Source organism: Camelina sativa, chromosome 9 (assembly GCF_000633955.1).
Source record: "Camelina sativa cultivar DH55 chromosome 9, Cs, whole genome shotgun sequence".
NCBI classification, from domain to species: Eukaryota; Viridiplantae; Streptophyta; class Magnoliopsida; order Brassicales; family Brassicaceae; genus Camelina; species Camelina sativa.
The window spans coordinates 24,029,369-24,055,672 of record NC_025693.1 but is presented as its reverse complement, the minus strand read 5'-3'; the positions used below and the strand labels follow the sequence as shown (position 1 = coordinate 24,055,672).

Here is a 26,304-nt window from a genome sequence, read left to right as displayed (position 1 = left end):
GCCCGTAATTGCTTCGGGTCTGTTGACGCCTTGGAGTTGGTTGGTCCTCGCACGGGTGCGCCCCCATACGGTGCGTGGAGGAGACACGTCGCGGGCTGGGGAGGAGTTCACGCCTTCGTCGCTTGAGTGATTGATCTGAGACATGCTTCTGGTTTTCCGAAAACGCCTTGTTCTTCAAATTCTTCTCGTCAAAAAGTAAGGATTCCGTTCAGCCCCACGGTGGGTGCCAAATTGTTGATGTATGAAATCAACGATATAAATAATACGAGTATTTGTGTGGGAATAAATCGGATCTGGTCCTTTATTTAACGTAGAATTCAAGAAGGGTTTACAGAAATGACAATTAAAGAGCTAACGCAATTAATCCGAAAATAATAGCTATTCTCTCTCTAATTGCCCAAAAAAATCGATCCCCTGACATGACAATGACATCAAGTATTTATAGTGGGACCTTGACCTAGGGTTTCTTCTGTCTTCGGGTAAAATGACAATTTTGTCCCTACGGCCTGTTGGGCCTGATCCAAGACTTTTGGCCCAAAATCTCTTCAGAATCTTCTGTTTGGGCTTCAGGAATGTTGGGGGCAAAGCCCATATCCAACAATAATATACAAAACTTTTGGTTGAGTTCCAGATCAGTTCTATAGCGTTTAGATAAATTTATCCAGATTAAACACTTCACAGTCCACCACACTCACAAATCCCGCCTCGGATACTGTAAATCTATTGAAAAAGAAAAAGGGTATGATGGAGAGAAGAGGGGACGCAAGTCACGGCACATGATTTCACGCACAAGTCTAAGCACTCATTAGTAATTACCACCACTTTCCGTAATTAACGCCCTTTTTCACTTTATCCACTTTGTTTTTTCTATCTTCTTTATATTATGTCTTCCTCCAAGCCCACACTGCTCAGTGCTCAGTTCCCTACTTTTTTTGGTCCAAATGTTTACCTCAAACGCACAAGTCTTCTTCTTGTCTCTGTGTCTCATACTTAGCAAAGAAGCATTGTCTCACTTTGATGAGCAATGGCTAGTCGACGATGACGATCCACTCAACGCCTTGCAGACTAGGCGCGAAAGAAGAGAGGAGAGGTGCGATTACTCGGTGGGGAAGTGGACGTACGACGAAACGTATCCGCTCTACGACTCAGGCAGCTGTCCATATCTAAGCTCTGCACTAAGTTGCCAGAGAAATGGAAGGCCTGACTCTAATTATCAGAAATGGAGATGGGTGCCCAAGGCTTGTTCACTTCCAAGGCACACACCACACTCCTCTTTTTGTACTTATTCTTACTTTTTTTTTTTTTTACCAGTTATTCTTCCTTTTTACTTTGTTCATACAAAAAAAGGGTCAAGAATAAACAGAGTAGAGATCAATTTATTTAGAACTAGCAAGAGCTGTTATTCAGGGTAAAATTTCTTTTAATCTCAAAATCTCAAACTGTGGGTTAAAAATTTAGGCTCTAGTTTGATTTTGGAACACTAATTTTAACACACAATTTGCAACTTTAGATTTTAACCAAAATTATTCTCTCTTTCCATGATGGGATTTAGGTTTAACGCATTAAAATTCCTTGGGAAAATGAGAGGAAAAAGAATAATGCTGGTTGGAGATACAATTATGAGAAACCAGTGGGAATCTCTTGTCTGCTTAGTACAGTCTGTGATTCCAACTCATCGTAAGAGGCTTACTTACAATGGTCCTACAATGTCTTTCCATTCCCTGGTAACAATCATAATTCTTTTTAACATAAATCTCCTTTTGGATCACGTTTTCATTATTTGGTTAGTAAAAAGCAACTAAAATAAGTTTGGTAACTGCAGGATTTTGAGACATCAATTGAGTTCTGCTGGGCTCCTCTGCTTGTGGAACTCAAGAAAGGAGTTGACCGTAAAAGGGTGTTACATTTGGATTCAATCGAAGACAATGCTAGATACTGGCGAGGTGTTGATGTTCTTGTATTCGATTCTGCTCACTGGTGGACTCACTCTCAGAAATGGAGTTCGTAAGCCATCATAAAAACCGCTCACAGCTTTCCTTTAATAGCAAATTATTAGTATATATATATGATTGTTGAGCTTCATAGAACTCCAACTCAAAATCATTTGGTATTGATTGATGCTTAATTAGGTGGGACTATTACATGGATGGGAACAAGCTCTTCAAAGCTATGAACCCAATGGTTGCTTATGAGAGAGGACTTACCACATGGGCTAAATGGGTTGAGATCAATCTTGATCCATCCAAAACCAAAGTCATTTTCCGCACCATCTCACCAAGGTTTGTTTTCTTATGTTCTCTTCCTAATTTCACAATGTACTATATGAATCACATAAAGGGAACATGACCATGCACATAATGTCTTGGCAGAGAGAGTGGTCAAATGTGCTACAACCAGAGACATCCCTTGCCTTCTTTATCCTCTTCAAGAAAACGACACATGCCACAACAGTCAAGAGTGTTGAACAAAGTGCTTAGCACGATGAAATATCGGGTATATTTGCACGATATCACAACCATGTCAGCATATAGAAGAGACGGGCACCCTTCGGTGTTCAAGAGAGCAATGCACGAGGAAGAGAAACACCATCATATCTCTGGACCTTCATCAGATTGCAGCCACTGGTGCTTGCCTGGCGTCCCGGACATTTGGAATGAGATGCTTTCTTCTATTATCCTAACCAATGTCGTATGAGAGCTTAATATGAGTCTGTTCTACTCATGAACCATGGTGTTATTTTGTATGAATCAGTTGGTTTATATGACATTATTACATATCCTTTTCTTAACTTACAAATAAACCCAATATCAATAGACAAAGACAATTCAAGGCCTTTAAGCATGTGATTGATATAATTTAACAATGGATTATGTTTAAATGCATCACTATAATTATTGGTTTAACTCCTACCTAACACTATTTTTATTCTAAAACTTTATAGGTTAAGATTTGGTGATGTTGTCACGAAAATGGCAAAAGTTAAACAATTTGATACTCCAAACAAGAGTTGAAGTTAATGAAGAAAGTCTCCAAATTTTGAATAAAGTAATATATTTTTTTTTTTTTTTAATTTTTGTGCAAATTACGTTACTATTTTTCGAATTCTCCGTCACTATTTTAATGTCCTTTGGATTTAACAACTACGAAGCTTCAGATCTCTCCTCAAGAGCATTTGGGGGGTTGACATGGCGACGGAGAAATGGGTGTTTATGGTGACGGCGCAAACTCCGACGAACATAGCTGTGATTAAGTATTGGGGAAAGAGAGATGAGGTTCGGATTCTCCCCGTTAACGATAGTATCAGCGTAACTCTTGATCCTGATCACCTCTGTACGGTTACCACTGTTGCCGTTAGTCCTGCATTTGATCGGGATCGCATGTGGCTCAATGGCAAGGTACTCACTTCGATTTCTCCACTACGATCTTTCCTCTAGCTGAGATTCTTCTATTTGTTAAATTCTAGGATAAGCAGCACGAAGCTATTTTGTCAGTTCTGAGTTAGATTTGGATTAACTTTGAATCAAATTAGATAAGTTTCTAATAATTTGGTTGAGTTCACCGGCATGTTTATGGTTGTTGTTGTTGTTTCATGGTTAGTATAGGAAATATCTCTATCTGGAAGTAGGTACCAGAATTGTTTGAGGGAGATTAGGAGTCGAGCGGGTGATGTTGAAGACAAGGAGAAAGGAATCAAGATAGGGAAGAAAGATTGGGAGAAACTGCATCTACACATTGCTTCTCATAACAACTTCCCTACTGCTGCTGGCTTAGCTTCTTCAGCTGCTGGTTTTGCTTGTCTAGGTATTCTGCCTTTTTTTTTTTATTATTATTAGAATTGCTTAAACCTGAAAGATAGAAAAAGCAAATGATGATTGAAATCTACATGATTCTTGCTCTTCGTCTTTCCTGTAATGAAATTGAAATTTTCTTAGATTTCAAAATTGATCATGAGCTTGAAGTTTATGTCAAACTACTCTTTTCCTACAGTTTTTTCTCTTGCAAAGTTGATGAATGTAGATGAAGATCCAAGCCATCTTTCTGCCATAGCCAGGTACTACAAATTTGAGGAATTGATTCTGAACAGGCCAAAATTTTGACCAATTTATACGATGATCTGTACTAATGCATCAGTTTAATTGTTGAATAATGTGAACTCTTGACATTCCTCTAGAAATTAAGTGGTACTCGTATATATGGTTTCATTTTCATTCCCTAATGTAGGCAAGGTTCAGGAAGTGCTTGCCGTAGTTTATTTGGTGGATTTGTCAAGTGGGAAATGGGAAGCAAAGATGATGGAAGTGACAGCGTTGCAGTTCAACTGGCAGATGAGAAGCACTGGGATGATCTTGTTATCATCATTGCTGTGGTATGAATCTTATACAATCTTTTGTCAAGCGACTTTTAGACTTGGTCGCAGAATTGTTCTGATTCTCCCATTTTCCAGATCATGCCATTTTCAAGTTAACCATACGTTACATATTCTCTCAAATACCACTTTGAATGAGTGAGATATATGACAAAGTATTTCTATGATATTGAGTTGCTCTAGCTGATTTTGGATTGATACAGGCAGCCTCTTCTACATTACCTCATGAATAAGACAAGTTCAAATATCAATAATCTGTGAAATTCTAGTGCTTGCTTATATTTTCGTTCATAGCCTGTCTTATATGTTTATATGCTTCGTAAGTCTTTTTAGCTTTATTCAACTCCCAGGTTAGTTCACAGCAGAAGGAAACAAGTAGTACCTCAGGAATGCGTGAAAGTGTTGAGACGAGTTTGCTTTTACAGCATAGGGCAAAAGTACGTTCTCTTCTTAATGTTTGATGAAAATCTGTATTACTTCTTAAACCTCAGTTTCTGTTTATTCTTTTACCCGTAGGAAGTTGTGCCAAAACGGATTCTGCAAATGGAGGAAGCTATTAAAAATCGAGATTTCGCATCGTTTACACAATTAACATGTACAGACAGTAATCAGTTTCATGCTGTTTGTCTGGATACATCTCCACCCATATTCTACATGAATGACACCTCCCACAGGTATTTCTCTATCCATACAGATATATGCTGCTTCATTTAGCATTCAAACCCTTCTTTAATAAACTGTTATCTGCTTTTCCAGAATAATTAGCCTAGTTGAAAAGTGGAACCGTTCTGAAGGGACTCCACAGGTAAAGTGCTACTAACTATGTCTTCCAGTTTTTGTTTTACCATAGATTGTTATTTCCGAGTATTTGCACAAGGATGTGAGACAGATCATATAACAATCTCAATTGAAAAAAGCTATTTTGTGTTATTAAGTATATAAACAGCTGTGTTACTCAAAAAAACTGAACTCTGGACAGGTTGCTTACACATTTGATGCTGGTCCAAATGCTGTACTGATTGCACGCAACAGAAAGGTTGCAGTTCAATTGCTCCAGGGGCTTCTGTACTATTTCCCCCCTAAGTCAGACACTGATATGAAGAGGTGAGAGATTGAAACTGTGTGATCCTTTAACTACGGTTTTCTCTGACTTTAAAAAGGACTAAAAAAAGCTGTTTGTAATGATTTTGGTTTCTTTGTTTACCAGTTACGTAGTGGGCGATAATTCGATTCTAAAAGAAGCCGGATTAGATGGAGCAAGTGGTGTCGAGAATCTGCAACCTCCACCTGAAATTAAAGACAACATTGGATCTCAAGATCAAAAAGGAGAAGTCAGTTATTTTATCTGCACTAGACCTGGAAAAGGTCCCATCGTGCTTCACGACCAAACTCAAGCCCTCCTCGATCCTGAAACTGGTCTTCCTAAGTGAGCATTTTCTCTGCTCCAAACTAATATTATAACTAGCATCCTTGAACTGCAAGTTTAAGAAACGATATTTGTGGCAGAATAGGTGCAGCTTCGTTGTTATCTACTGCTAGCTTTCTTATTGTTTCCAAATAAAATAAATTCTTTTTTTTTTTTGAACAAAATAAAAATAATGTGTTGGTTTGTTTTACCAGAGTAAATCTTTTTACTACGCTGCAACAGATAAAAATGCAAAAGTGAAAAGAAATATTTATACACAATACTAGAGGAACAGAGCGTAAGGGGGAGGGACAAAATGTACAACTTTTTTTAATTGAGTCTAAACAATGTCAAACTGCATGAATTTAAGATGCTTGAGGGATAGGCAAGAGTTCTTTTAAGACAGTTTCTGCCATACCATCCGCCATCGGAAAGAAATGACCAGCACCTGGAATCTCATGATACTTGATCCAACCTAGTTTCTGAGCAATGATCCTTTGTAGTTGTATTGGGACGAGCCGATCATCATCCCCTTGCCACATATGTACTGAACCTTCACCCTTTGGGAACGGATTATCGATCTTCATCGGATCAAAACTCCATTTCCCAAATCCAACAATCAGGTCTCGGTCTAATGATTCGTGTGTTCCTTGTTGCGTCGTTTGGTTCTTGTAAGGCACCCTTACGGCGAGTTTGGGCAGTAATGCAAGATCTTGGGGAGAGAAGATCTTGGGGCTTGATTCCATCACAGCTGATGGTGGGAATAGCTTTTGAGTGTTCCACCAATAGAGTAGCCATGGAGTGTGATGAGTAACGAGCATCGCAAACCTTTCGGTTTTAGATTGCTTGTTCCATAGCTCCCATGTCAAACTATCCGGGAAACTCGGCCACCATGAGTTGATTACAGGACCAAGCAAAGTCGCTCCAGCGAGCCTGTGGGGAATGTACTTGAGAACACCCCAAGTAGCTTGACCTCCCATTGAGTATCCAACCACGTAAAATTTGGAACCAAGTTGTAATTGGTCAGCGAGTTGTTCAACGTCATGAGCTAAAGTCTTTTCATTGCGACTCGGGTCAGGATCGCTCTCTCCATAACCAGGTCGATCATATGACACCACGTAGATGCCGTTTTTCTCAAGAAAACCCTGAAAAAAAAAACATAGAATGCAAACTCTTAATGTAAATGAAGACAAACAGTCCAAGTCTTTAAGCAAAAGATGTATAGTAAATGAGGAAGAAATCAAAATCATTACAGGGCGAACACGGCTGGCTATAACAGCATCGCGCCTAAACGTGGAGAATGCGTGAATATAGATGATCTTGAAAGTGGCATTTTGTCTACTAACTCCATGTTCTTCGTAGGCCAAATAACGGCCATCACTGAGACGGATCCTAGGGGCGGTAATGGGCGGTCCACCGGGAGTTCCGCATCTCTTAGGAGGTGGAGGTGTAATGGCAACATAAGCCCATACCCCTAATCCAATCAGAACTATTACAACTGCTCCTGTTATTAACCCTGTCAAAAAAAATTCAGAACAATACATCAGTCATCACATTTCCTATATCCCTTTTCCAAATTACTTACGTTTTACTTGAATCAATCAAAAACTCACATTTCTTCATTGTGAAAAACCTTGATAAAAAAAGTTGGCACTACCAACTTATTTTGAAATAAATTGGTATAGGTTTCAAGTGTAATTTTGGATATATATATATAGGGCTCGGTGAAACTGAAAAACCTATCATTTCTGTCCCACGTTATGACAACGTAAATCACGGTGGATTCATTGAAAGATCTGTTTGAGACATTTATCCGGAAATAGCCGGCAGCAACAAAACCCCACACCACAGCCATTACAAACAATGGTTCTAACAAACGTATTTAACCAATCTGTTTTCGGAAAAGCCAATGGGAACACGAGATTAACTAATTTAACATTTTTTTTTTAATATTGTCGTAACCTTTTTAACTAACGATTATGGTTATAAGTTTCGAAAATAACAATATTGTTAAAAAGCTTTGTAAGATTTTGGTAAGTATGGTGTATCCAGGATAGAATACTGTAGTCTTCACTCCTCAGGTCGTTGTTGTCTCCAAGCTAGATCCATTTAGATAAAACTTATACAAGGTCGTTGCTGTCATTCACGTCCATATCACGAGTTTCGATGGATCGACTCAAGCATGTCTCTATTTTGGTCAACGTCTCTTTTTCATTCATAATTCAACAAAAGAGTTCACGAACATACTCAAAATTACTTTCACAGTTTTAAACACAACCGACGATTCAAATTTCCAACACATTTCACACCACAAACAGTCAATTATTGTCAGACATGTCACGAAATCTTGCAAGTGCTTTCTTTTGGAGAAGAGTTCTGTAAGTGTCACCAGGCTGAACCTCAAACTCAGCATCAACCTTCTTCTGCTGACTTCCAAGTCCTGCTCTCCTATCAACGCCTTGCGCTTGCACCGGTTCTTTCATTCCACTCCCGTCTTTTCCCAAACCCTGAGCACATACCCAACAAGCACCATTAACATATAACGTTACCGATTAAACAAGTAACTGGTTTTTTTAAGTTACCGATCCTTCTTGCCACCCCATGTTCCTCAGCATTCTGTTTCCCACGTTACTCTCGTCTATTGCCCTCTCTTCTGTAATTACATCGAAACTATTGACTTCCGTGGTTGTTGTAATCCCACGTCCACCCACACCAGGAGGAAAAGGTGTTGGATCCAATGAACCTTTTCTCAACCCCATTATATCCTCATCTTCATTCAAACACACAATTTTCCGAATTATGTTACTATTTTTTTAGAAAAAGTCTACCGAGGAAAAGAGAAGTCAAACAGTCAAGGGCGCTTACTTAAATCAATACCGTCATTTTCATTTGAAGTTGATGAACCATATAAGTTTCTTCTTTCTGCAGCTCGGTCTCTATATGATGCCTGAGGCTGTTCTCTGTGAGTAGGCACTGCAGTCGGCGTTTCAGAGAACCTTCTTCTTTTCCCACTTCCAGAAACCGGAACCGAAGCTGGAGACGCAGAAGGTATTATTGGGGTCGTTTGTACATTAGCTGAAGAAACTCCTCTCTGAGTTCCTCCAAAGGAACCTCTCATCACCCCCATCAAAGCTCCTGCTGTCGTACTGCTGCTCGAGCTCTCTGTAGTTGTCAGTGCAGAAACTCCATTATTGGAGGTACTTCTCTCTGCAATATTTACATCAGATTTCAGCTTGCCCTTGGATTGTCCAGCGGAGAAGGACGACCTTGCTTCAGCGGAAACTGTAGGTGGATTGTTCCCAAGTGAGGGAGAGGGACGCTGTATTTGGGGTTCATGGTTCCGCTGCTTCCACATTGTTAAAACGTTACTCATTTTTTTCTTGCTAGCCAGTATGCTACTCTTTGATGCAAGTTTTATCTCCTTCACTCTCTCTTTCTCTCTCTTCTCTGATGCAATTGCCGCTGCTGCAGCCGCCTGAACCGCATCTGGTAAGGACAAAGCCTTTTCTACATTAGGGGTAGCAGCCGCTGAAATAATAACTTTTTGTTGACTGGATTTCTCCATCTTGGCAGATTCTGGTTGATTTTCAGTTAATTTACTCTCATTATTCTGATCAGGACAAGGAACATATTGTTGTGTTTGCTGGTCATACGAGTACCAAAGCCCACTATTGCTGTCATAATAAAGACCTGCATATTCAGAAGCATATGATTATTAAAAAATACTACCTTCTTCTCACACCAGCAAAACCAAGTTGTTCACCACCACACACCAAGTAGAGAGTACTATTGATAACCAGAACCGTTAAACATTTCATTCCTGAGCTCTATCAGATACGAATTTTCTAAGCATATCTATATATAAGGTCCTCTTTACTCACTAATACATAAAAGTCAAAAGTGACAAACATTTGGAAGTCCTACAGCAGCCATAATCAACTGTATCAGACAATGCTTGCCTAATCTCGACAGCCATACTATAGAGTCTATAGTTAAGGCATAAAGCTTATATGTCCATGTTGCTAGTTTGGTGCATACAAAGCATAAGAACTTCATTATAAAAAGAACAGCAACCCTGTTATAGTTTGAACAACCCAAAGGTGAAGACTTATATTTGTTAAGAAACTATCCTCTGAATGAATACATCTACGTAAGGCAATTTCAAACCTCTAACAAGGCACTTTCAAACAATTCATGTTTTGCAAGACGTGGTAATTAGAGCTACAGCTACCCAACTATGCAACCATTTCAAACAGATAAAGTAATATAAGCAAGTGCAAACCAGAATTTCCATCATAGTAGTATCCAGAAGCAGCATCATAGTAGTAACCAGATGCTTCATCCCACACATAGCCAGACTGTGGAGCGGAAGCCCCTTTCTGGGATTCAATTTCCCCAACTCCCTGGGCCTGCTCTCCAGTGGTTTGATTCTCATTGGGATTGTATTCCTTTGGAGCCCATCCAACACCGTCATACTAATAATAACAAAAATGAGTGGCAATGCACGTTATCAAGACGACTCAAAAAAATGAAAATCTTCAAGAAAAGCCACCGGATGCTACTAAGAAAAATTAATAATCAATCTCTGACCAGCCAATACAGAGAGGGAAACCGGATAAAAACAATCTCTAAGTACCTGCTGAGAAAATGCTGCAGCTTCAATTGCAGCAGCAGCAAGGTTGCTGGAGTGAGAGGGTGCTGCTATACCAGTTCCAGTACCATGCACACTCTTTGCATATGCAACTCTAAGAATTTTACCATTCTTTTCAAGAGCTGTTCCGTTTGTTGCTTCAAGTGCCTTGGTAGCATCCTCAACCTACACGTTAATCATGTTTTTCTGTTTCATTTGGTAGGTAGATTAAAAAATACTCAGATACCTATATAGATTGCGGAACTATATATTTGGATATACCAAAGCAATTCTACTACCAAATCTGATCACCAGCAAAATATTGAACTGGTAAGAGAATCTGCGACCTCGGGAAATAATCTACTACACGTCTACACAAGCTTTTAAGGTCCATGCAAGAAGTGGTTAACGATTATAAAGATAGCACGAGGAATGGAAATTATTGATTGTATTCCTTTGGAGCCCATCTCCGAATAATGCAAAGACTACCCACAACACTAGCAGAATATATCTACTAATTTTGTTCCTGACACTTAGAATATTAAATATATATATCAAAAACAGGTGCTAATGATCATCAAGACTACTGGGTTACAAATTCCTGCACCATCTAATAATTCCTTGATCAAGAGGTACACTTGCAATTAAATTTTATTAGCAAGGGAAAAGATAAACAGAAGAGAGATTTGAGGATTATAACACTGAGACTAGTACGTGCAACAAATGACATGGCTTTAAGATCTTACCGAGCAAAAATGCACAAATGCAAATCCTCGTGAAACATGTGTGAATTTGTCTCTCACAAGACGAAGATCCTATACAATGGATGAAAGAGAAAAACCAGGTCAACTGACGTAAAAAATACATATCCTATTATTTAACAAATCCAAAAGGGTTTTTGTCGACCTTGATAGGAGCATGTTTGGAAAATTCATACCGAATCATTTCCTCATCAGCATCTTCATCCAACCCACGTACAACTAAGACATGAGTTGGACCTGGAAGAGAAGAATATTTCTTAGATACAAATGGCATGTATAAAAGTGCAAAAAACTATAACCTTATACACTTTCAACTGTCTTCTGACCCAACAAGAAAACTAAAGCATCTTATAAATAAAATGAACCTGTCTCCGAAGTTCCTTTTCCTGATGCTGAGTTTGATAAACCTACATCAGCTGCAGGAGAATCCTTGGTCTTGGGTTCATTACACTGCGTAAGGAGAAAGAGACCATGAATTGTTTCAGCCTGTAACTAATCTAAACAAGACACAGACAGCTGCATTGCAAAGAAGGACTATAGAACAAGTGACCACCACATCGAACTATTAATAAACACTTAAAAGGAGTTTAAACAAATCGAAGGAAAGATGAATCTGAACCCATCAATAAATATCAGTCCAAGGATGTTATATAAGTTCTCATACTGACATTAAAATTATGAAAACTGTATATACTAAGTTACTAACAAACATATTACTGTAAATGCAACCAAATACATTCTTCGTATGTCACCAACGTGTTTACATAAGATAAAATCTTGAATACCATTACTACCGACATATGTATGTAAACATATACGTCACCAAAAAAGAACTGAATAACTCTATACAATACAGATTTCTCCTGAGGGTTTGATCAGATCTATCAATTTTAGTATTGTCATCACCAACTCATGAAAACAACAATGAGCAGTTTCTTCCTGCAATTTCATCTGTAGTTTAAAGATGGGTTTCTACTCTAGTCCTGACTATGAAATTTGCAAAACTTTCTTTGGAAGAATGAACCAACCTGAAAGCAGGAGGTTCGCCGTGCAAAATTGATACAGCCACAGATTATACACATCCAATCTGTGGGAACCATCATGCTTCGATTTCCACCATAACTGCGCCTAGAAGCATGATCCTGCCTACGGGACACACCAGCCCTACCACTAGGTTGGCTGCTGCAACACACGAAAAGTCAGTGTAAGAATGCTATACTGCTAACTGAGAGCCTGATATTAAAAAGGTCAAGGAACTTTTAATTGAATGTAATAAATCTATGATTCCTCCAGGATCTCCAGATATAAGAAATACCTGTAATGGAATATTAGCTTCCTTCCATCCAAAACTATACCATCATGCTCAATTCTGTCCATCATGATGTGTGCGGCATCCTGCTCAGACAAACATACATAATTGCACACACTGGATTGAATAAATCACAAGAAAGAGCCCCGAGGAATTAACAGCTTAGTTGAAAGCAATTACCACCGTGGGGAAATCTATAAAAGCAAATCCACGAGAAATCCCAGAACTTTGCTCCCGAATCACACGGACATCATGCAATGGACCCCATTCAGCCTGGTCATGCATAAGGGAATAATGAAGTCACGCAAAATAAAACTGTATAACCATCAGAATATACAAACTCAAAAAATAAAGAAGAGATTACCAGAATCTGGTATAGATCTTCTTCTGTTGATTTCATTGAGAGACCCTTCACAAGAACAGTGGCGGATGGGGTCTAGCAAAAACCATAAAAATATAGGAACGGTTTTTTTAAATGTCTTCACAACAAAATAATTTAAACCAGGGATGGGAGAATATTATATACAGCAGAAAAATGATCCTGGTCATGTCTATCTTGGTATTCTCTTCGCCTCTCACTTTCATGCCAGTGATCGCCTTCGTAGCTGTCCTCCCGGTAACTCCGCCCATGGCTACGACCCCTAGGAGATCTTGATCTAGCGAACTCACCACGTCCGGTAGATCGAGATTGTGATTTCTCATATCTCTTATGAGGACTCTCATCTCTTTCACGGCTGAAACATCGTTTGTCCCAGTCCCTATCACGTGAGTCCCATACTCTATCTCGTGAGTCCCGTCCTCTATCCTGCGGATCCCGACTCTTTCGATTGCCATCTCTAACACTGCCCCTTTCATAATCAGAATCATAACTACGGCGAGTATAATCATAACTTTTCTCCCGGCTAGCTTCTCTACTATGATGGTAATTTCTGGATCTATGGGTATAATCACTACCAGAATAGTCATCGCGGCCATCATACCGTGACGACCTTTCATGTTCATGATCACGGTAGTATCCATTTCGACTCGCAACTTCACTATCGTGATAATAATCAGCAGCATAATTTGAATCCATGTACGGCTTTTCTTGCCTGCGAAGTTCACGAGAATAATTTTCTTCATAGTTTCGCCTTCTAGATTGAGGCAGCGCACCGAGAGTATTCTGTCCAGGTGGATAACTGTAGCCATCATCATCCCGCATCAACCTTTCATCAGGATATCCCTCATCATATGATACGCCAAACCTGTAAGAGAAATGTAGCATTGGTGGTACATAAAAGGCATAAAGAAATGAAGTATCATGAAAATTTAAGCACAAGTAACCAAACCAAATAAAGTACATGAAATGCTATTTAGTGATAGTAGTTCAAATTAATATATGAGGTGTCTCCCATGAGAACTAAAAAATAAATCAATATAGTCAATTCAAGTAGCACTAACCGATTATTTGGATCATGCTCAGTACCATAACCCTCCGGAGCCTGTGAATTGAAGAGAATAAGCTATGTCAGCAACAAACATCATGACTGATATTACGTTAGCCAAATCCCATCCACATGCTCACTCTCCACGTCTCTCACTCCACGGATGAGGGCCGTAAAAATTGACATTCACAACATCCCTAAAAATTTCTTGTCTATTCATCCCATATATGTAAGGAGAAAACCACAATTACACTGTTATTATCCCATTCTTGCTGACGACCATATCGACCAGGATCCATTTCGAGCCAGCACACCGAGCAAATCTTTGATGGTCAGAGAGAATATTGAAAAATTAATGTTTAAAGCCCTTCCCTGAAATACGCGCATAAAGAAACAGGTATCTGTTAATGCATATATAATATAGAATTCCCACGACTGATCCCAACCCCCTTTCGAAATTTGATCCATTAACCACGAAACAGATTACTACAATAAATCCATAGCAAAATTAAACTTTATAAGGTCGACAGAGACATATATATCTGAATCAGACAGATCATTTAGGTAAAGAGACTATTTTAGAGCTAGCTAGATATTCTCACTAAGTAGAAGAACAGCATTGGCTAGGAAGTAGCAAAAGCACGATAAGAATGCTTACAACCATACAGATCATTCTACATTTAACTAACAACCAGGCCTTAAATATTTTGTCTCGCATACTTTGCTAATCAACTGGGAGAACCAGATACAGAAAGGGCCATGGAACAACAACAATTGCTTAATTTAAATTTCCTATAATTTGATTCTTAAACGTTGCAGAAATGGCATACAATCAAATCGTAACTGCTCACATCCACGGATGGAAATAGGTAATGAAGATGAGCATACCTACCACGCTCAACCCCAATGAACTGAAAGCAGCACGACGACTCCGGACCCAAAAGACACCAGTGAACGGAAGATGGCGCTGAGCGGAACAAAGACTTGGAATAAGAAATCTATTGATAATATAGAGCGCCAAAATCAGAAAACCGAAGAATCAGATGTGAGAGTGAGAGACAAGCCTGAAACAGGTGACGAAACGATCGATAGCGAGAGAACTCGAGCGATGAAGTTAGCCGTATAAATCGGAATGGTTGCGAGCAGTACCCGTGAGAGAACTCAAGAGAAAGAAAAATTGAAAACTGTGTGTAAAATATTCAACAGCAATTGATTAATTTTTTCGCGAGAGACGTATTCAAGAGCTCTGCGGTGGACTTGGCCGAATCGGAGAACTTTAACCAGATTAGGGTTTCGCGTTGTTGAAGATGATGAGATATGAAAAGGCGTGCAAATTTACAAAAATAGAGTTATTAGTATTATTTATGGGAATCCATACATTAAATTGTAAACAAAATAGAAAAAAAGGTAAGTATGTTAAACGTTTTTTACTTTTTAGGTACGTAATTAACGTTTAATTGCGAATTCGACCCTTTCATACAATATCAACCACTTTTGGTATAACGTTTAGTTTAGATTTGAATGCTCCACCACCACTGATACAGTTCTGAACTTTTTGCTTCAGAGAGCATACACACGAGTGTGTGTGTGTGTGTTCGACATCCTGAATTCAAGTAAATTATCTAAAATTTTAGCAAATTGTTTATATGCGAAAACACTTACACACGGGCGAGAAGCCATTGTGGTGTTGTCACTTGTCACATGATATCGAATGCTTGATTTAACCAGGTCAATAACCTACACAGCTACACTAGTAACGAAAGAGTGTTTTTAAAAACAATATGATCAGCAATTTTTAACCAACCAATTTATTTTTATCGATGTTTCGTCAATTTCGAATATTTGTTTATTTTGTATAGACTATATACGATACATGCATCATTTAGGCATAAAAGTATAATTTCACCGTTTTTTACAACAAACAAAGTGGATAACTTTCAAAACTATTCTGCAGCTTTAAAGAAATTTGCATGTGATACATCAAGTAAATATGCTGTTTTCACTTTATCCCTATGACATAGCATATACTGTATATACGTGTTTTCATTTTCATGTTTGATGTATTATTGTCATTTCCTTGCTTCCATATCAACTTGTTTATTCAAGATCAACTTCTATGTATTCCACCAGTGAGGTAACCAATACAGAGTTCAAGTGAGACAACAACTTAAGTAAGAATCCTCTCTTTTTAATACATAACCAAAAGAAGAAAAAAAGTAAACCCAGGTAAAATCTATATTTATGGGCATTGTTTTGTGACAAAGAGAGAAAAAAAAAAACTAAGAACGAGGCGTCCAAGCTGAAGCAGTGAGTAAGGAAAGATCTTTCCATCCAAGCTTAAGCGTACCATTATCATCAACCAAAGTGTAACCATCCGAAGGAAACATTCCCAACAGAAGTGTCGCTTGTGTAGCTGCATTGCCAGCTAAAGATATACCTTTAAACCCACATTGTTGCATTTTCTCCCTCCAGCTCTCAAACTTCACTTCCCCGCTCCTCGACGGTCCTCCCACGGCCAATACATTCCTTATCTCTTTCGATAATAGCTGCTGCTCCACCACATGTCTCTCTTCACTCTCTTCGCCGTAGCTTGCTCCCAACGAATCAAACAGTGCCGAGTAGTAATGTATTGCCTCCACAAATCTTCCTAAGAAGGAACCAGCATGGCTCAGGTCTTGTTCAACTACTGTCACAACTTTAGGAGCTAATCTGTTCATTCCCAAATCATTAACCCAAAAAAAAAAGCCACTTTTTAGAACATCTCTCTACAATAATCTTAAAACAATTGTTATAGTCAAAGAGTGATTAAAAAGGTAGTGAGTGTTTTATTATTTACCTTTGGAGTAACCAGAGGGTATGTGCATCAGAGCCAGTAACATCATAAAGAGAATGTTGAAGCCAGTGAACAGCAACAGCTTCTCTTTTCCTCACATTGAGTCTCTCAGTGTCCAAGTTTCCAACTTTCTCAGCTAAAGGGCAGAACTCAAAAGGCAGGCCAAGCTTATCCGCGAAATCCGAGAGACGTTTCCCAGTAGCCTGAAGAGCTTCCATGGAAGTACCAAGTCCCGTGAGACGCACGTGAGGAGGTCCTCCAGGTCTAGAAGCAAGAATGTGGAATAGACCAGGCCATTGAAGTCCCTGCATGATATCTAAATCAATGATGTGTACACTGTCTTCTTTCTCAAACGCTTCTTGAATCGCCTGATTCGCTGTAAAGTGTGAGAATTTCACTAAAGGGCTTATCCCATTAAACACCTGAAACGCAGAGACCATCTTCAAGCTATGCGTTTGAGGCATCCACCGTGAAGGCAAAGCCGCGTAAATCCCTAGACACGAGTTGAGTAATCTCGCTGACATAGCTTCAGAGAAGTAAGCAGCTACTCGCTGCGCTGAGGTTCCGTAAGGGGTTGACAATTGAGAGATCTCGAGAAGAAGCTTGTTTGCTTCTTCGAGGTTATCAGCAGAGACAGCTTCAGCACACTGTAGCAGCAATGTGAGAAGGTGTAAACCTTCTTCATCTTGCTTCTGTCTCTTAATCTCTTCTTTCCTCTCTCTTAACGCCTCCGCCGTGTTTGTGACGGTGGCTGTGGTGGTTGTCACCGTCTCTGGTTGCGGTGGTGCATCGGTGGAAGAATTCTCCCTCTCTTGTTGCTGAATCGGAGGTGGAGGAGGAGTCTTATGTTGTTGTTGTTGCTGCTGCTGTTGTTGATGTTGGTGTTGCTGTTGGTGTTGAGTTACAGGAGGAGAAGGGTTGTTGGAGATCTGATAGAGAGGTTCAAAAGATTGAGGAGAAGGGTCGGAGGAGGAAGAAGGATCAAGAAGCATGAGAGATCGGAGTCTATATTCAAGAAGAGCTCCAAGATTTGGGTTACAAGGGAAGATAATGTCTCTGACGTTTTGGATAAGTTGAGGGATTGAGACCGAAGTTGAGGAGTGGATAAGGTCTCTGATAATGGCGTCAACCCAAACCGTAGGTGAAGCTGACGAAGATGAAGAGTCTTGTTCCATTGGCTGTACGGACATAGCATTCCGACCACCACCACGGTCTGAAGGGAAAACCGGAAGACCAGAGAAGCCACAGACAGAGAGAGGTGGGTTTGGCTGAGAAGCAACAGCCGTCGCCGCAGCAAGAGACGGTGGTTGTTGTTGTTGTTGTTGTGGTGGAACAGTATTGTAGTTGGAGTCGAGGAGGTGAGAGGCACGGCGAGGAGGGCGAGAGGGGTTGTTGTAGTCAGGGTTAGAAGACATCTCGGAAGCTAATCGTTTTCTCACCATCACTAAAGGAGGAGGAGGAGGAGCACCACTACGGTTGTTGCTACTACTACTACCGGAAGAAGTGGTTCTTAAAGGACTATGAGGAGGTTGACCACCGTTGAAATCGCCGGAATCCGCCATGGAGATTGAAGGGTTGGTCGTGGGATTGCATGGTTATAAATAGAAACAAAATAATAGGGGGAGTAGCAAAATCCAAAATCGAAAATTTCCAAACAGAAGAGGGCTTTTTAGTTGGAAAAGCTAGTATCTTTTCTTTTTTTAAATCTATGGGGATGCTTAATTTACTTGATGTTCTTCACGATCTCCGATGAAGAAAAAAGGGNATTCAAGAAGAGCTCCAAGATTTGGGTTACAAGGGAAGATAATGTCTCTGACGTTTTGGATAAGTTGAGGGATTGAGACCGAAGTTGAGGAGTGGATAAGGTCTCTGATAATGGCGTCAACCCAAACCGTAGGTGAAGCTGACGAAGATGAAGAGTCTTGTTCCATTGGCTGTACGGACATAGCATTCCGACCACCACCACGGTCGGAAGGGAAAACCGGAAGACCAGAGAAGCCACAGACAGAGAGAGGTGGGTTTGGCTGAGAAGCAACAGCCGTCGCCGCAGCAAGAGACGGTGGTTGTTGTTGTTGTTGTTGTGGTGAAAGAGTATTGTAGTTGGAGTCGAGGAGGTGAGAGGCACGGCGAGGAGGGCGAGAGGGGTTGTTGTAGTCAGGGTTAGAAGACATCTCGGAAGCTAATCGTTTTCTCACCATCACTAAAGGAGGAGGAGGAGGAGCACCACTACGGTTGTTGCTACTACTACTACCGGAAGAAGTGGTTCTTAAAGGACTATGAGGAGGTTGACCACCGTTGAAATCGCCGGAATCCGCCATGGAGATTGAAGGGTTGGTCGTGGGATTGCATGGTTATAAATAGAAACAAAATAATAGGGGGAGTAGCAAAATCCAAAATCGAAAATTTCCAAACAGAAGAGGGCTTTTTAGTTGGAAAAGCTAGTATCTTTTCTTTTTTTAAATCTATGGGGATGCTTAATTTACTTGATGTTCTTCACGATCTCCGATGAAGAAAAAAGGGAAAAAACTCAGTGAGGGTGAATTTGGAACTAAGTGAGTTGGAGGATGAATCCCGGAAAAAGGGGTTTTGGTTTTGGTATATTGAGGTGGACGAGGAGGACAGTGTGTGTAGTGAAAAAAGGGTCCTGGCCGTATCTAAATCGTCTTCCTCCTTTCGAATTATTGTGAATGTCGCTTCGTTACATTTAATGACTCTTTTACATCTCTCTATTCATGTTAACTCTTCTCTCTCTCTCTCTCTCTTTCGCTCTCTCTCTCNGCTCTTAAAGGACTATGAGGAGGTTGACCACCGTTGAAATCGCCGGAATCCGCCATAGAGATTGAAGTGGTTGGTCGTGGAATTGCATGGTTATAAATAGAATAAGAGACTAAACAAAATAAAGGGGGAGTAGCAAAATCCAAAATCGAAAATTTCCAAACAGAAGAGGGCTTTTTTAGTAGAAAAGCTAGTATCTTTTCTTCTTTTTAAAAAATCTATGGGGATGCTTAATTTACTTCATCTTCTTCACGATCTCCGATGAAGAAGAAGAAAAAAGGGGAAAAAAACTCAGTGAGGGTGAATTTGGAACTAAGTGAGTTGGAGGATGAATCCCGGATAAAGGGGTTTTGGTTTTTGGTATATTGAGGTGGACGAGGAGGACAGTGTGTGTAGTGAAAAAGGGTCCTGGCCGTATCTAAATCGTCTTCCTCCTTTCGAATTATTGTGAATGTCGCTTCGTTACATTTAATGACTCTTTACATCTCTATTCATGTTAACTCTTCTCTCTCTCTCTTTCGCTCTCTCTCTATCTCTGCCTCTGTCTCTGTCTTTTAATTTATTGGGTGGGTTAATTAATTGATGAGGGGGGACTGAGTTGGAAAAATAATAAAAATTGGGAAGAGATTAGGTGCGTGATCGGAATTGTTCGTCGTTGCGTGTTTGACGTCTTGCTTTTGCCGATCCATCTCTCACTCTCTCTTCTTCTTGACCTCTCTCTCTCTCTCTCTCTCTCTCTCTCTCAAACTAACCACAAGAAGATAATATTTTGTTTGCTATATAATAAAAGAATAATAGAGAGAGCTCAATTTCGTGGAACCGGTTGGCTATATACAGTATATATATACTTTATATACAAAAAAAAAATTATGGTTAGCAGCAGTACAACAATTGCGGTGGAGTAAGTGGAAACTCAAACAATTCAATACACATGAAGAATAGCCTAACGAGGTTCCATGCTTCGTCCCGTAAAATAGTGTCCACAAGAATCGTATCTCCTCCAAACCATTTCTTGTACTTTTTAGGTCCAACCGGACTAGAGTTCGAAACTACAAAACATTTTAATACAAATATACGAAAGGAATTAATTATATATAATTAGTCTTTTAAACTAAACACACTGTACATGACTTATACTGTATGTATTACAGTTATATGACTTGGATCCGTAAACCAAGTAATTAGATTTGGAATCAGGTTGTACCACTAGTCATATTTAGGTTTGGTATGAGAGATGTGGACGAAGAAGTCTTTTACACAATCGAAAGACTTTTTTTTTGTGGTACGATGTGCTTGATTGTTACTAAGATGGGCAGTGCTGGCCAATAGTGCCGGGTACCCTTGAATTTTCTCCGACCCTTTACTCGTCCCGACCCTAACGGGTAACAGAAAAAATTTACTCATACTCGACCCTTAAATAACGGGTACCCGGAGAAACGGGTACCCGGTAAAAAATAGTTGACCCTTTACTCGTCCCGACCCTTTATTATTACCCGGAAAACGAGTACCCGATAAAAAAATGTTAATAATCGCAATAATAATTTTATCTTTTGAAATCCAAAAAATGAAAAATTCATAAATTTATGCAATATATAGTTCCAAAATTATAAAATTACGAATTTTGAAAATAAAAATAATATATTAATTCAGTTAGGCTAAGTTGAACTTAGGTTTTAACTCTAACTCTATAAATTAATAATAAATAATAATAATAATAATACAAAATATTAACGGGTATTTACGGGTCGGGTAGCAAAACGGGTAAAGGGCCGAGTAATGGGACGGGTATTGAAAACTAAACTAATACCCTATACTCGTCCCTTACTCACGGGTAATATAAATATAATACCCTTAACTCGACCCTAAAGCTGCGGATACCCTTTTTTTTGGGACGGGTACGAGCCGAGTAACAGATCGAGTACGGGTAACGGGTATTAGTGCCCAGGCCTACTGGCCAATAGTATAAGCCAACTTGCTATTTTGTGCTAAAATTAGAAATATGGTTTTCCTTAAACCGTCCTAATTGAAAGAGATGAGAAAAATAGAAGAAAAATTTAAAAAAGAAAAAACGCCAAGTCCCTTAATAAATAAATAAAAATAAAAAAAGGCATTTTACGTAAGAGCAATTGGACAAGACGTAGAGCTAAAACAGTAAATAACAAAAGAAGAAAAAGGAAGAAAAGAGAGAGAGCAGCAGCACATGTTTTGATGAAGCCATTACACCAACTGTCAAACCCCAGTTCCCGATAAAATCTGAAACTAGTGTTTGACATTTTGCTTTCATCTGCATCCTCTTCTTTTCCCTTTTGTCCTTTTTTTTTTTTCTAATTGAAAAAATTACTATTATTATAATATATTTGTTACAAAGTTTTGGACCTGTTTGACTGACAATTTTTAGACTTTTGTACGTCAATACACTAGCCCCCATGGCCACATTATAATAATAGCATGGCTTGGCTTGGCTTTGGCATGTATGGCAGTGAACCCTATAAGAAACCATCCACGCTTTTTACGATCTTGTTTTTCCCCTTTTTCACTTCCAACTATTCTTTTTCTTTTAAATTAATTCTCTTCGGAACACAAACACACACACGGCTCAATATGAAAGTATCTCAGCGTAAAAAGCTGTATGTCTTTCTCCAAGTTCATATTCTAAAAAGTCTTTTCTGCCCTTTTAGTGTTATTTCGCTAATTGCCTGCCTTAATTGTTTTGCTCTGCTCACTTGCTGCTTTATCCCCACCGTATTTTTCCATGAGAATTGCTGAGAAATCTTCACAAACATGAAACATCATGTTTGAAAAAAAAAAAAAATTATTATCATGTATGATACAATTACAACGTAGTAATATATTTTTTGGGAAAAATGATTGCCAGCTACGTTAAGTATACGCCAAACACATCGCCACACATACAAACAATATAAATGTTTTATTAACTACACGAACTATTATTATTACATACGGATTTGCATAAACAAACATGAGTTATGTGTATAACACCATAACCATCTAATTCTGATAATTTTTTTGCTGGAATCCGGTGTTGACCGGTGTTGACCGGTATTGACCGGCGTTGACCAATGTTGACTAATTTTTTTTTCATAAACAACAAAAATTAACAAAATAATTACATAACTTTACTAAAATATTATATAATAAAATTTTACAACAAAATAGTATAACAAATATACATTTTCTTTTTGTAAATTCAAAAGTTAGTTTTAATTTTATACCATATTATATTTATTATCTACAAATGGGAAATGTATATTTGTTATATACCATATTATATTTGTTATATACAAAAGGAAATGTATATTTGTTATATCTTTGTAGTAAAATTTTATTATATACAAAAAAAATCCTTTTAGATAACAAATATAATATGGTATATAACAAATGATGAGACTTATAATTTTTTCTTAAAATCTTTTGGCTAAAAAATGTTCATAGACTTTTTATAATTGAGTCTAATTTGTTTTTTTTTTGTCAAAGTATATTGCACCTTGCTATATATTTAACCTTTGATTTACCATTATTATTTATATATTTCTTATATAAAAATATTTAATAGCATGTTACATAATAAAATATAATAGGGTATACAAATGATATGGTAGAAAATTAAAAACCAAATTTTGAATTTATAAAAGGAAAATGTATATTTGTTGTATTATTTTGTAATAAAAATTTATTATATAATCTTTTAGTAAAGTTATGTAATTTGTTTTTACTTTTGTTCTTTGTAAAAAATGAAATTTTTTTTTAATTTTTTGGTCAATAATGGTCAACACCGGTCAACATTAGTCAACGCCAGTCAATACCGGTCAATACCGGATTCCGGCAAATAAATCATCGGAATTAGATTGTTATGGTGTTGTACACATAACTCATACTTGTTTATGCATGTTCTTATGTAATGATAATAGTTCGTGTAGTTAACAAAATATTTATATTGTTTGTATGTGTGGCTATATGTTGGCCAATACTTGGCGTAGCTGACAAACATTTTTCCTATATTTTGCCCAAAAGATACAACATAGTTCTATTATTATTATTATTATTTCTTTATACTCGTTATATTCAATCTAAATGATACTAATACTCATTATGAGAGTTTAACCATTTAACTAGTTATGTTAGTTAATTAGTGAAGTGGAAAGTTAAAAGAGTCTACTTCACCATTGTCTCTATATTTGTATGATAGCATTCATTCATTAATGGAGAAGTGTTTGCACTTAAAAAACTTTCTATTTGTATGCTACCATTTGTATACTTATGATGAAACAATATACCTCTTTGTCTTTATATGCTGGAAGAAGACAATGTGAAATACATGATTATATATGTTTTTAGCAAGTAGCATATCTTATTATATAAACTTTAGTTTTAAAAGTTAGTAATTCATATAATCGCGACATGTGCTAAGTATATCGATAATATTTTGATATGTGTGAAAAAAAAATTATTTAATAATTATAGGAAAATTAAAAATCCTCAAAATAAGAGGATTACAATTAACATTTTTGAAAAGTATATAAAACCAAAAGTAATCTATTATATAGGAAAGTTATCTATTAAATTACTAATTTCAATAGGAAAATATGTGCAGTTAATAAGGAAAATATTTGTAATTTAATTATATTTATTATTTCTTATAATAGTAAAAAGAAATTTATATAGAAAAGTGATTAAAGTATAAAAAGGTTTAATGTGTTAAAATTAGTATTTAACATAATATAAGAAAATAAGATAATCAAAATAAGAAATTAATGTAATTTTCTTAAGTTTTTCAATCGGTAAATTATTTGATAGCGTATTCAATATTATGTTATTATCTAAACATTAGTTTTCAAAGTTAATAACTCATGTGATCGCGAAAGTGTCAATTTTAACAATTAAAGATTGTGTGATGTGTTATATACAAAAAAACTTTGTTTTAACATATTTATAATTTATAAAAAATTAAAAATTTAATAAATAAAAAAGATAGTTCATATATATAAATAAAAAATAATACTAATTAGAATTTTAAATTACTAATTCTATAAGAAGAAAAATTAAGAAAATTATACAATATTTTACTATAATATCATAATTAAATATATTATCTGTCAGTTATTAATCCTAAAAAAAAAGATTGTAGATGGTTGACAAAAAAAAGGATTGTAGATATAACCTTTACATAAATAAATAATTTTTTATAATAACATATTTGAATTTTTGATTAATTTATGATAATCTTAATATAGTTTTATTTAAAATTAGTTGGACAAGTAGTAAAACTATTACGTATGAGATTACAAAATATGAAACAAATATATTTAAGATACTGTTACTTTTTTAAATATGAGATAAAGTTAGTTTTTTCTTTGAGAATTATGTTTTATTAGTTTTTAGTTAAGAAAAAAATATTAATTAAGATATAAATTTGATATAATGCACATTTTTTATATGAAAATTATAAATGTTACTCATTGGGATTGAGTGCATAGAATTAAAATATAATTTTATTATCATGTAATATACAAATAAATTTTATTGCAAGATGGAGTGTGTGAAATCTAAATTCGGGTTTTAAAAAATCAAATAAATAAAATTAATATTTTGAATACAACTTAAAATTTCACATATTTTCGGGTGGGTATTTAAACCGAACCGGACCGAATCAAACCAAACCAACCAAACTCAAACCAATCCAAACCAAACCTAATCTTACACTCCAACCATTCAGTTATGTTTCTTCTCAACCCAAACTGAACCGAACCGAACCAATAACCCAATCTGTTTTTCAAATTAATTAATAATATTATTAAAATTATAAATATGTGATCTTACCTATGACCACTTGCATTTAGTTTATATTTTACTTTGTTTTAACTTTTATAATAAAATTAACTAAAAATAAGAATAGATTTAATTATGTAATATTAGGTATTTAAATTTTTTTTCTTGTTTTTCTAATTTATTTGATTAATTAACTATTATAAAACTATAATCAATTTGTCTCATCCCTAAGGTGGATCGACCACAACGTATGACGGAATTTCGGCCTATCAGTCTGTGTAACGTGAGCTATAAGATTATTTCAAAAGTTTTATGTTTTTGGCTAAAGCGGTTTTTACCATCTCTGGTTTCTGAAACACAATCGGCATTTGTGTCGGGCCGGTTGATTACTGATAATATCCTAGTGGCTCAGGAAATGTTCCACGGGTTAAATACTAATCCATGATGTAAGTCGGAGTTTCTGGCTTTCAAAACGGATATGAGTAAAGCGTATGACCGGGTTGAATGGGATTTTTTGGAGGCGGTGATGGTTAAATTAGGTTTTGATAGGCGGTGGATTACATGGATTATGTGGTGTGTTTCTTCGGTTTTGTATCAAGTTCTCCTTAACGGTCAACCTCGGGGATCTATTTTACCAAAGCGGGGTTTACGTCAGGGTGATCCTCTTTCTCCCTATTTGTTTATTCTTTGTACACAGGTTTTGATAGCGAATATTAAAAAGGCTGAACGAGAAAAGAAACTTACGGGGTTCGAAGACTGAAGTTTTCAGTTATGTTAATGATCGCTTAGATGAGCGTGTTAATGGCTGGTCGGCGAAGATTTTATCAAAAGGGGGTAAAGAGATTATGATCAAATCAGTTGCGTTAGCTCTTCCGACTTATGTCATGTCATGTTATAAATTAACTCAGGAGTTAACGTCCAGACTTAAGGGTGCTATATCAAAATTTTGGTGGAAGTCTAATGATAAGGCCAGAGGTCTACATTGGGTAGCTTGGGATAAGCTCTGTGAGGATA

At 37.3% G+C, this 26,304-nt stretch overlaps 5 protein-coding genes across 8 annotated transcripts; 2 read left to right on the top strand and 3 right to left on the bottom strand.

Annotated features, from left to right (window-relative positions):
* LOC104712006 (protein trichome birefringence-like 36) lies at positions 892 to 2,788 on the top strand. The gene is made up of 5 exons (XM_010428797.1): positions 892 to 1,255; positions 1,553 to 1,724; positions 1,823 to 2,004; positions 2,130 to 2,279; positions 2,370 to 2,788. The coding sequence occupies exons 1-5, from the start codon at positions 942 to 944 to the stop codon at positions 2,692 to 2,694; spliced, it is 1,143 nt and encodes a 380-aa protein (XP_010427099.1). The 5' UTR covers positions 892 to 941; the 3' UTR covers positions 2,695 to 2,788.
* LOC104712004 (diphosphomevalonate decarboxylase MVD2) lies at positions 2,918 to 5,945 on the top strand. 2 transcript variants are annotated; one of them, XM_010428796.2, is made up of 10 exons: positions 2,918 to 3,045; positions 3,149 to 3,395; positions 3,603 to 3,801; positions 3,988 to 4,051; positions 4,222 to 4,366; positions 4,717 to 4,803; positions 4,883 to 5,040; positions 5,123 to 5,171; positions 5,346 to 5,470; positions 5,574 to 5,945. In XM_010428796.2, exons 2-10 carry the CDS (start codon positions 3,186 to 3,188, stop codon positions 5,794 to 5,796), a joined length of 1,260 nt encoding a protein of 419 aa, XP_010427098.1. In that variant the 5' UTR covers positions 2,918 to 3,045; positions 3,149 to 3,185; the 3' UTR covers positions 5,797 to 5,945. The 2 variants fall into 2 exon arrangements, with proteins under 2 accessions (XP_010427098.1, XP_010427097.1); XM_010428795.2 differs by lacking the exon at positions 2,918 to 3,045 and having other exon boundaries at positions 3,107 to 3,395.
* Positions 6,030 to 7,448, bottom strand: LOC104712003. The gene is made up of 3 exons (XM_010428794.1): positions 7,385 to 7,448; positions 7,025 to 7,287; positions 6,030 to 6,916 (listed from the first exon to the last, which is right to left on the bottom strand). Exons 1-3 carry the CDS (start codon positions 7,392 to 7,394, stop codon positions 6,137 to 6,139), a joined length of 1,053 nt encoding a protein of 350 aa, XP_010427096.1. The 5' UTR covers positions 7,395 to 7,448; the 3' UTR covers positions 6,030 to 6,136.
* On the bottom strand, positions 7,963 to 15,228 carry LOC104712002 (SUPPRESSOR OF ABI3-5). Of its 3 annotated transcripts, none has more exons than XM_019229319.1 (17): positions 14,960 to 15,228; positions 14,788 to 14,862; positions 14,147 to 14,267; positions 13,912 to 13,952; positions 12,998 to 13,715; positions 12,836 to 12,907; positions 12,652 to 12,744; positions 12,478 to 12,557; positions 12,191 to 12,344; positions 11,528 to 11,612; positions 11,308 to 11,399; positions 11,148 to 11,216; positions 10,408 to 10,587; positions 10,054 to 10,246; positions 8,637 to 9,461; positions 8,354 to 8,541; positions 7,963 to 8,278 (listed from the first exon to the last, which is right to left on the bottom strand). In XM_019229319.1, the coding sequence occupies exons 3-17, from the start codon at positions 14,192 to 14,194 to the stop codon at positions 8,090 to 8,092; spliced, it is 3,027 nt and encodes a 1,008-aa protein (XP_019084864.1). In that variant the 5' UTR covers positions 14,195 to 14,267; positions 14,788 to 14,862; positions 14,960 to 15,228; the 3' UTR covers positions 7,963 to 8,089. The 3 variants fall into 3 exon arrangements, with proteins under 3 accessions (XP_019084864.1, XP_019084865.1, XP_010427092.1); XM_019229320.1 differs by having other exon boundaries at positions 8,034 to 8,278; positions 12,191 to 12,341; XM_010428790.2 differs by lacking the exon at positions 14,960 to 15,228 and having other exon boundaries at positions 8,034 to 8,278; positions 14,784 to 14,867.
* Positions 15,996 to 18,486, bottom strand: LOC104712001 (protein SCARECROW-like). The gene is made up of 2 exons (XM_010428789.1): positions 16,732 to 18,486; positions 15,996 to 16,604 (listed from the first exon to the last, which is right to left on the bottom strand). Exons 1-2 carry the CDS (start codon positions 18,288 to 18,290, stop codon positions 16,175 to 16,177), a joined length of 1,989 nt encoding a protein of 662 aa, XP_010427091.1. The 5' UTR covers positions 18,291 to 18,486; the 3' UTR covers positions 15,996 to 16,174.